At 43.3% G+C, this 10,627-nt stretch overlaps 1 protein-coding gene and 1 long non-coding RNA gene across 3 annotated transcripts; both read left to right on the forward strand.

Moving 5' to 3' along the window:
• The first annotated feature begins 2,138 nt into the window (after positions 1 to 2,138).
• On the forward strand, positions 2,139 to 4,584 carry LOC123072378 (uncharacterized). Its single transcript, XR_006435073.1, has 3 exons — positions 2,139 to 2,438; positions 2,636 to 2,739; positions 3,188 to 4,584. It is a non-coding gene; the product is annotated as an uncharacterized lncRNA (long non-coding RNA).
• Positions 4,585 to 5,271: 687 nt separating this feature from the next.
• LOC123072379 (disease resistance protein RGA5) lies at positions 5,272 to 9,354 on the forward strand. Of its 2 annotated transcripts, XM_044495939.1 has the most exons (5): positions 5,272 to 6,239; positions 6,475 to 8,459; positions 8,564 to 8,587; positions 8,678 to 8,711; positions 9,016 to 9,354. In XM_044495939.1, exons 1-2 carry the CDS (start codon positions 5,416 to 5,418, stop codon positions 8,435 to 8,437), a joined length of 2,787 nt encoding a protein of 928 aa, XP_044351874.1. In that variant the 5' UTR covers positions 5,272 to 5,415; the 3' UTR covers positions 8,438 to 8,459; positions 8,564 to 8,587; positions 8,678 to 8,711; positions 9,016 to 9,354. The 2 variants fall into 2 exon arrangements, with proteins under 2 accessions (XP_044351874.1, XP_044351873.1); XM_044495938.1 differs by having other exon boundaries at positions 8,564 to 8,711.
• Positions 9,355 to 10,627: the final 1,273 nt, after the last annotated feature.

Raw genomic sequence — 10,627 nt, forward strand, 5'->3', positions numbered from 1 at the left:
TAGGTAAGGAATTGCACCAAATCAGGAGAAGATTCCTTTATGCTTGACTTGGGGTGCAAGGCCTTATTTGCATCTGCCAACACGCAATGAATGGGCATAAAAAAAGTGGTTTATGGAGGCACCCAAAGTATCAGTTCGGCTCTGGTACGGTCGTTCTGATTAATGAAAATGGTATCTGATCCAGTAACGATGCATAAAGCATGCTCTTTTGACATTTTATTTTCAGTTTGTATGTGATCCGTTTAACTCGAGCCGCAATTTCTTCTTTGCTTGATCATAATGGGAACGCTCTTGACATGCTATTAGTTTACAGAGGGAGTACTGTAAAATAAGTAGTGTATTTTACTTTGACAATCCACATTTGTATATGTCTTATCTAAATTCTAGAATGCCAACAGACCTGCAATGTGATTTTTGCCTTGGTTACTTATGGTGCATAAGCACATAGGATCTCCTGCAAAAAGAAAAAGCACATAGGATCAGTAGTTACTTTTCCTTGCCACGTACAAGATCTCGTATTTTTTGAAAAGACAAGGTCTTATATAATGTGGTACAGATTAGCAAGCCTCCAACTGCGGTGCAACTTCTTTTCCAACCCCATACAACCAAGCACATTGTGTTTACCTTGCCATTTGTTTATTTGTAACAGCTTTCTTTCGGACTCGATGTTTATTCCAGACTCATAAACTGTGATGTCAGAGTTCAGTTCGTACTATGGTCTGAAGTTAATCTTCCATTTGTCACTGTGCCATGAAGTAAATAATATGCTGTAATGCAGAGGAAGACCCGTTTATTAGCAACTCAATGGACAAGGTACGCATATTTGCTTCTCTTTTTACTGTGTTCCACCACAATAGCCTGCTTTGCCGAGATGCAAGCGAGATCAGATGAGGATGTTGCCAACCGTGTACTTTACAGTTGCTGTTTCGACAGAATTCTAAGTGAAGCTGAAGCTGAAAGCCTGAAGCCGAGCTCAACATCAAACTCAGGCAATCATTCTGTCTAGTGCCTTTGGTACCTTGCCACGCTCTGGGTTACTAGTTCCTGGCGTTGTCAAAGTGCTGCGAGTTAGTTACTTTTGTCTACTCCTGAAATCAAAATTGTAACCAGGAATTCAGATTTATCACCTCATACACTTTATCACGCCGAGAGGAGTTTTTTTCCGGCACATCAAGCTCGATCAGGTGCATGCTCCATGCGATTGTAAATGCCTTCTGTCGCCCCTGGAATGCGATCATTTGGTCCAGGATGCGGCTTCGCGTTTTCCGAGCCAACGGGATATAAATCTACATCGTAGGTATAGGGCTGGCTGGGCCTTGATATCAATGCATTGCTTTTTTCCTAGCCTTTACAGACTCTTTCTTATTTGAGGAGACCCGTCAACATTCAGTTTGTGAGATCTTCTGAATTTTCTTCACCTTGTGTTTGTATGTCTTGCTCACTTGATCTCTCCATCTCCTTGCATTCGTTAATCATGCTGGTCCAATTAAGTTTCATCAAACAAATAGGGAAGTCAGGGGTGTTGTTTCGATCCACATACAGCCAGCTTGGAATCTGTATCATCACCTTTCTCTTTGAGTACAAATGGGGCATGCTATTGCATCTGAACCGTGTCCTTGGATGTGCTATACTATGCCATGTGGAACTGTTGCTCTGAACTGATGCAATGGCTTTTGGAGGTAAGATTTAGTGATTGCTAGTGCCTAAAACTATGGAACTGATGCAATGGCAGTACAGTTTTAGGTAGGAGGGTAAATCATATGATGTTTCTGCTGCGGTGAAGCGGTGTGGCCTCGAGTAAGACCCGTCTATCCCCGCAAAAAAAAAAAAGACTAAGACCCGTCTAATTATTAGCAACCGGGTTTAAAGTTGACAGCAATCGATGTTATTGCTATCCTCTTGTTGCAGCCAACTACTACTAGTTTGTGCTGCATTAATTCTACTCCAGTAGTCTGGTCTGTTGGAGGTGCAGCCGTCACTTTTCGGTCTCTGTTTTGATCGCTTGCTGTTTGGACAGGAAAAGTGACTGAAGCTGAAAGCCTGAAGCACCTAGACCTAGCTAGGTCAACCCGTTTCGAGATGTACTACATGGTACTGCAGCTGGATGACACGTGGGACCATACCTTGAGGAGGACCACAGGGCAGCGGCTCTGTGCGGGCTCATGGTCAGTCGTGTCCGTGCATACCATAGGTCCTCTGCTCCCTACGATTATTTCTACCAAGCTTGGAGATGCCCAGATCCAGATGTGCAGTCAGTGAGAAAGAGAGAGGTAACTGTGGAGTCGATCTCGCAGCGGCGGCTCCGCCTGTCGGGCTCCTCCCAGGGCTCGTTCATCCTGCCGGCCACCGGCAACCTGCTCGCCGGTGAGTATGTGCAGCGGCCCGAAGAGGCGCCTGCGCTTGCAGGGGAACGCGCCGGATCTCGCAGGGCAGATGAGGTATAGATCCCTCCTTCTATTCTATAGATCCGACTAAATTAGTTTCTTCGACTAAATATCATGGGCTCAGGGTGTGCTTCTTAACTGCAAATTGTTGGTCGACCACCACATATTTTCTCCTGTTATAGATTCTTCATCGTTTACTTATATAGTTTCTTCCTGTAAATCATGTGTGCGTACTACTTCTGTGCTGGCAGGCCGGTGTGTGCATCTCAATTCTTAACTGCAAACTCTTGGTTATATCGGCGGCAGATATCCGGTGCTAATTTGGTCTATTCGCTACTCCTAGGGTCTGCTCTAGGTGAGTCTATGTGTTGACAGATAGCTAGTACGCGCTTCAGTACCGACCTCTATTTATGAAGAAACATATATTAGATCCATCTTGATTTGTTTGCCAACTGAACGGTGCAAAAACTTCATAGTACATAGGTCAGTCTGGGATGAATTCACAATTGTTTGTGGACTTAAAAGAGATTCTAGCGCGAAACAAACAAATGAAGTGGATATTGTTATTTAGCTGTTACCATCCGCTTTTTTTAGTGCTGGTTTGGTGTGTGCATCTTAGTGCAAATCATTGGTGATTCACTGTAGATTTACATTGTTTGGTATGAGCTGTTTTTTCCCTAGACTTTGCTCATTTTTGCCTTGATAACTAGCTCATTATCATTGATGTTTTCTCTTTATGAAGAATGGAGTATATGCATGTTGACTTGCCTGCCAACTGATCATTGCAAACTTCACATGCATAGGTACTTGGGCATGGGATGAGAATCACAATTGTTGTGGATTTACAAGATGATAGTGCAGATGGAGAATATCTTGTTATTTGGCTGTTACTATCCATAATTTTATCTCTCGGCAACGAATATATTAGATCAAGCATCATATCATGTACACGATAAGATTTTGATCTTCTCGTCATTGATGCCTACCGGTTGGATCATGCTTTTGTTTATGAGCTGATTGAAGTAACTCTCTCCTAGCTCAAATGGGCCAACTTCTTGTTTACATGATACACTCAGCTATCCATCTCCATATCAGTTGGTCTCTCTTAATTTTGTAATCTTTTGGAAATATGCTTGCATATAATAAATGATGCAAAGGTATATCATACAACAACACAATCTTTTGTCTTCGGCAAGTTAGGGTAGACTAGAGATAGAACACAATATGTGTCACATACATCGCAGCAACAGGAATTAACAAAGAAATGGTAAATTAAGCTCTTGACTTGTAGATTATGTTAAGTGATGATCTAGAGTCAACCTTCTTTTACTACATTAGTTCTGATCTACCTTGTCATCTATAGGATTAGTTATTATATCTAAGTATGTTTTCAGAATATTAGAGGATTAAGCAAGGTCACTTGATATGTAAATGGATAGTTGGATGATTTGTTTATCATGAAAAACAAGAGATTAGCCCACTTGAGCTCGGTGATAGTGTTACTCAATGAGATCATAAATAGAAGCATGATTGACTGATAGACATCAATGTTGTTGAAGGCATGGAAAAATCTTATCGTATACATGATATGATGATTGTTCCCATATGTTTTTGCCAAGTGAAGAAAACCACTTGCATGGCATGCTGAAGATCATCCATCCGAAAGAGCGCGGCAGACATGACCACCACCACCAACAACAACAACAACAACAAGGTCCAAGTAGGCTCTCTTGCAATATCCATGTGCTATTGTCGTTCCAGTGTCGCTTATGTTGAACGCTCGTCTTCTACATGTGTTAGATTTAGAAATATTGCCTGAATGCTTCCATTCTTGCCAACTTAGGCAGTGACACTCAAGAAGACAGGAACACTTTGCCATGGTGTTTGATTCTTCTTCTGTGGCAACATGAAGCTCTCATTGTAATTGTACCCACTTATGCCGGAATACTGTTATCACTTCCGTCAGATTCAAGTACCAGTGTACCACCAAGTTTCTGTGGCGTCCCCTGAATTTTGCTAATGACGAACTTTCTTCCCCATTTCTTTCTTTTGTAAGGAAAAGTTATATACTTGTGATGTATGACTAGCTGGTCAATTTGCCTGCTTTGATTATCCATTCTGTTTCTTTGTTCCTAACTGCTTTCAGAGTCGTTTTACTCCAGAAAAGTGGAATGGAATTAATGTCCTTCAGTTTATACTACAATATTTTGGAATTTCACCTTTTATTTGTATTGGTTGCTATTAGTTTTCTCAATGTACTGCTGGCTTGTATATATCTACCTTAAGTAATTGTTATAATGCGGTGTTTTCTTCCTATAGCAGACACAGACCCATTTTTATAAATTGAGACACTCACTGACACGCGGTCAGATGTGAATGTGATTCCCCTAACGAAATGTTTACTGTCACCGCGGGGAGGCAATCGAACGTTTATATAACTAAACTATAAACTGAGAAGTTCATTTATAACTATAAACTAATGCATCTGCTCAGAGACATCTCCAGGTAATGCAACCCAGCAGTTTATATAACTAAACTATGCACTTGCTCAGAGGCATCGATCGCATCATCGCAGGCAATCTCACATGCTTTCACAAGTGCCAATGAACGGGTGGCGTTTAATTAAACATTGCATGGGTGTGTCGCACACACACACACACACATTTTTTTTTCACAAGATGCACACACACATACACATGGTCTCAGGGAGCAACTGGAATCTCTCAACACTATTTTTCTTCGGCACGACAGCAGGTACGTAAAGTCTGCGCATGGAGATTGGTGACGCGGTGTAATTTAACCCTGTCGCTGCAGTCGAAGCGGCATCCAATGCCCCATCCGAAGATTGCATCTGAGCCTCGCCCTAGCACATACGGTACCCTGTCAATTAGTTCTACCACATAGCTAGCTAGCTTCTCCTTGATGATAGCCGCACACACATTGCCTAGAGGACCTTCCTAGCAACCACATCGTGATATTAGCTCTCGTCCACCCAAAGCACTACCACAAGAGCGTGCAGTGAGGTTGAGCCATGGAGATTGCCATGGGGGCCATCGGCCCTCTCCTCCCAAAGCTTACAAGCCTGCTCGTCGGCGAGTTCACGCTGGAGAAACGAGTCAGGAAAGGCATCGAGTCTCTCGTGACAGAGCTCACATTGATGCATGCCGCCCTCCGCACGGTGGCGAAAGTGCCGCCAGAGGAGCTCGGTGAGGGGGTCAAGATTTGGAGAGGAAAGGTGAAGGAGTTATCCTACCAAATGGAAGACATCATTGACACCTTCATGGTTCATGTGGAGGGCGGTGGTGAGGCTGCCAACCCGAAGAACAGAGTCAAAAATTTGCTCAAGAAGACCATCAAATTATTCAAGAAGGGCAAGAGTCTGCATGGGATATCTGATGCTCTAGAAGAAGCGGTTGGTCAGGCTAAACAATTGGCTGAGCTGCATCAAAGGTATGAGCTTGTGCATCACACCCCTGTTAGTGCTAGCATTGATCCTCGTGTCATGGCTTTATACAAAGATGTGACAGAGCTCATTGGCATTGAAGATACACGTGATGAGTTGATCAACATGTTGATTGGGGGTGATGATTGGTTGAACCATCCACTGAAGGTGATCTCTATTGTTGGATTTGGTGGGTTAGGCAAGACAACTCTGGCCAAAGCAGCGTATGATAAGATCAAAGTGCAATTTGATTGTAGTGCTTTTGTTTCAGTTTCTCAGAATCCTGACATGAGGAAAATTTTGAAGGATATTCTCTTTGAACTTGACAAGAACAAATATGCAAACATTTATAATGCAGTAAGGGAAGAAAAGCATCTCATTGACGAGCTCATTGAATTCCTTAATAACAAGAGGTATGCTTCTTTATTCCTAGTACAGATTGATAGTAAAACCATGAAACTTATTTCTTAGTATATATTCATTCTGGTAGCATATCATTGATTCACTATATATAGTCTTATAGTGTTTCATATAAATTCTTCCAGTCCTCTTGGTGATTTCGCACTTGGATAACATTTAATATAGTCTCCTTAGAACATGTATCTTCATCGACTAGTTTATGAACTAATTGTCAAAAACACTCATTAGGTACCTCATCGTAATTGATGACATATGGGATAAAAGGGTGTGGGAAATAATCAAGTGTGCATTTTTCAAGAAAAGTTTTGGAAGCCGACTAATCACAACAACTCGTATTGTCAGTGTGTCAGAAGCATGTTGTTCTTCTAGTGATGATATTTACAGAATGAAAGCTCTTTCTATTGATTTATCGAGAAAACTCTTCTATAAAAGAGTATTTTCTCATGAACAAGGATGTCCTCATGAGTTCGTGCAAGTATCCGAAGATATCTTAAAGAAATGTGGCGGGATACCATTAGCCATTAATGTCATAGCAAGTCTTCTAGCTAGCAATTGTCAAATAAAAACAAAGGATCAATGGTATGGTTTTCTCAATTCAATTCGTCATGGACTTACAGAAGAACGCAGTATGGAGGAGATGAAGAAGATATTATTACTTAGCTATTATGATCTACCATTTTATCTGAAGCCTTGTTTGTTATATCTAAGTATCTTTCCAGAAGATCACAAGATTATGAGAGATGAACTTATATGGCGGTGGATAGCAGAAGGCTTCATTTGGAGTGAAAAACAAGATAGTTTATATGAGGTCGGTGATTGTTATTTTAATGAGCTTATAAATAGAAACATGGTCCAACCAATGGACATTGATGCAGAAGAAAGGGTAGTAGCTTGTCGTGTGCATGACATGGTTCTTGATATCATATGTTCCTTGTCAAGTGAAGAAATTTTTGTCACTATATTGGATGGTACTAACAGAACAGTACCTAAGCTGCAAAGCAAGGTTCGTAGATTATCCATCCACAAGACTAAGAAGGGCAACATAGATGTGGTTACAACCAGCATGAAACAAGTAAGGTCTGTAACTCTTTTTGGAAATGACACGGTTCACCAAATGTCGTTTGTTTCAAGTTCTGAAGTTCTGCGTGTATTGGCTTTAGAAGACTCTACTATCTCAGATATTGGGTACGTGGAGAATTTGTTACACTTGAGGTACTTAGGGCTAAAGCATACACATGCTAAAGAGCTCCCGGTGGATATAGGAAAGCTGCATTTTCTGCAAACATTGGACTTGAGAGAAACCGAACATATAAGGGAATTGCCATCAAGCATTCTTCTGTTAAGAAATTTGAAGTGTCTATATATCAATGCGGGTATAAAGCTGCCAAGTGGGATATGTAGCTTAATATCCCTAGAAGTGCTAGATGAGCCGCAGGTGGGTTGTCTATATTCTGAGAAATATAATATGGACATTGTGAAAGAGGTGTGCCACTTGACCAAGTTGAGGGTGCTTACAATTTGTTGGAATTGCTTGGATGAAAACGTGAAGGAAGCTATGACGAAATCCCTAAGTAATTTCCATAAATTGCAAAGTCTTTGTATTGCGGCCTATCAAGATTGTGCCAATTCCATGAAGCAAGGATGGGTGCTCTCTCCACAGCTCCGCAAATTATGCTTGAGGGGGCCGGGGTGCTCGTTTGAAACACTGCCGGCGTGGATTAATCCGTCATTGCTTCCACTGCTCTCCTACCTGCGCATAGTGGTTGAAAAAATGCGACCGGAGGACATTCGGCTTCTTGGGATGTTGCCCGCTCTCCGTTATCTCAGCTTTAAGATGGAATATTGCTCCTGGACCATACCAGGAGAGGATGAAGTGGAGATGTTGGCCGTTACTGCCGATGCCTTCCCATGTGTGACGACGTTACACTGTTTTGGTATTCCTGTGAGGCCATCAACATTCCCACGAGGAGCTGCACCAAGGCTTAAAGACCTTTATTTCTGCTTACCGGCTAGGTTGATCACCCATGGCGACATTGATTTAGGCATGGGGCACCTCCCATCCCTCGAGACCGTAGAAGTTTACATTTGGTGCAAGGAAGCCAATGATTCATTAATGGATGAAGCAGAGGCTGCGATGAGGTCTGCATCGAGTGACCATCCCAATCATCCCCATCTTTATTTCAGCAAATAGTAATGTTGGCGTGTCGAGAAAGGTACACGAACAACGACTCCACACAGCACGCACTTATTCCCATCTCTGTGATCCACCAAGGCACCAAATGCTCATTCCTCTCATTCTCTTTTTTCTCAATTTCAGGCGGACGAAGCTGCATGCGTTGAGGTTGGCTACCTCTGTTCTAATTCCTTCATTTCTAGACCGAGTGTTCAGTATTTTCTTGCAATTCAATAAGCATTTAGAGTTCATCTTCAGGTGGAGAGCTTGAACCATCAAATCCTGCACGCAGGTACGTACTATTCCTACAGCATTTCCTTGAGCCTGTTTCGTTTGGCTACCTAGTTCGTTCAGGCCCCACTGAAGCCTAAGGGGCCAAGAAAACTTCGATGTGAATTCCCCTTGGTTACTTACGTGTTAAATCTTACGGTTCATAAATACATAACATATTACTTCTGAATGCCACAAGATTACATATAACGTGTGGTCTAGCTTAGCAAGCAGCCCACTAGTTTTAAATTTGCCCTCTTCTGTACTTGAATGAACCCTTTCTACTTCCAACCGAGATATTCACTGGTATATCTATCCTTCCACAGAGCCAATAAATTTCGTCGACATGGACTCACTTGTGCGCCCGTCCTGCTTCCGATCCAACCAAGACAGTCGAGGCTTGCCTAGCTGCCTGATCCATCTTCCTTCCACAACAAGATGAGGCTCTCATTCTGTCCACTCATGCCTGAATCTTTTTCTTGGTACCGTCGATTCATTCAAGAGCTATTTAAGTTCCTTCCTTCGATTGTGTTTTTTTTCCGAGAGTACGTGAATGCGTACCATATTTTTATAGAAGGCAGAATTTGAATTACAAGAAAACTACAACTTGTTGCGAACTTGTTTGTAATGATGTACACTGCTGGCTTGTTTGTGTATTTTAATCACTCGCTGCCCTGCTTTCTTCCTAGCAACAACAGACCCAATTTTATTCGTGACTAGACATCATTCAGTTGGTGAGATCTTCCAAATTTTCACCTTCTGATTGTATCACTTGTTTTCTCTGTCTCCTTGGATTTGTTACTCATGTGGGATCAAGTTTCATTAAACTGACGAGGAAGACGGCACTGTTTGTTTTGAGCTCTGTTTTTTTTTTGGGTGTGTGTGGTGTGTGTGCTGACGCTCAGAAGCTCTGTTTTTGCGCTCGTTGGGCCGCGGCGAGGTCGACTCATACCAGTGCATGCCGTGCGAGCGACGCCACCGGCTCCGCATTTGTTCCTGCCGCGGCGAGGTCAACTCATCCAAGCCCGCGCCGCCACTGTCGCCTGAGGACGAGCGGTCGCGGCCCAGCATCTTCCAGAGCGAAGGCGGGTCTCCTCAGCACGAAGCTCAGCAAGCACTTTCGAGATAGAAACACGACCACGAGCCAGCAAGTGAGCACGTCGGGGCTCAAACCCAGCGCAGAGACGAGATAAGAACTCATGAACCCTCTGAAACTCCAAGTCAGACCGCGTAGTCTGACAGCAATGGCAAGTGCCACAAACAACGGTTCGCAGTGAGTCAAGCTGACGCCAGATGGTAGAGCACCGCGAAAAGAACTCATCAACAGAAGAGTCACCTTGCTGAAGACCATGCTCCTGACGCACCACAGATAGGTATAGAGCATCACCAGAGGCTGATAGCGCTGACAAAGATAGGACCACATTGCTGCAACAGTGTCGAGACCCATGAATTCCGAAGCAAACTGAGGGAGAACACTCGCAGTGAGAACGGCAGCAGCTCAAGCATCATCATTGCACCGCTGAGTGTAAGCAGACAGATCATCCTGGTAGACAAAGAGAGCATCAGAATAGGCGGATACCTGCTGATCATAAGCATCAACTGCAGCATCATCAAGAGCCATGGCTGCATCCCGATCAGCCTGAGAAGGATCACCAGCAAGCACCGGCGGTACCGGCGGAACAGGAGCCACTGGAGCAACAGGGCATGACGGACAGGAGACCTCGCCAGAGAGAACACCCCACATCAGAAGTCCGCGCATGTGGATACGCATGAAACCCACAAACTCAGCATAATTTATGCCATCAAAGATCACCGAGCACCGAGGAACAGCCGCGCATGTGGGTACGCATGAAACCCACAAACTCAGCATAATTTGTGCCATCAAAGATCACCGAGCACCGAGGAACAGCCACATAGCCAGACGAAGACATGCTGATT

This window comes from Triticum aestivum, chromosome 3B, assembly GCF_018294505.1.
Source record: "Triticum aestivum cultivar Chinese Spring chromosome 3B, IWGSC CS RefSeq v2.1, whole genome shotgun sequence".
Taxonomy (NCBI): Eukaryota; Viridiplantae; Streptophyta; class Magnoliopsida; order Poales; family Poaceae; genus Triticum; species Triticum aestivum.

What these genes read in the sequence shown, in the direction of transcription:
- LOC123072379 (XM_044495938.1), top strand. Translation starts at nt 5,416, where the DNA reads ATGGAGATTGCCATGGGGGCCATCGGCCCTCTCCTCCCAAAGCTTACA. An exon ending in GAATTCCTTAATAACAAGAG is followed by an intron (nt 6,240 to 6,474) that starts GTATGCTTCTTT and finishes AACACTCATTAG; the next exon opens with GTACCTCATCGTAATTGATG.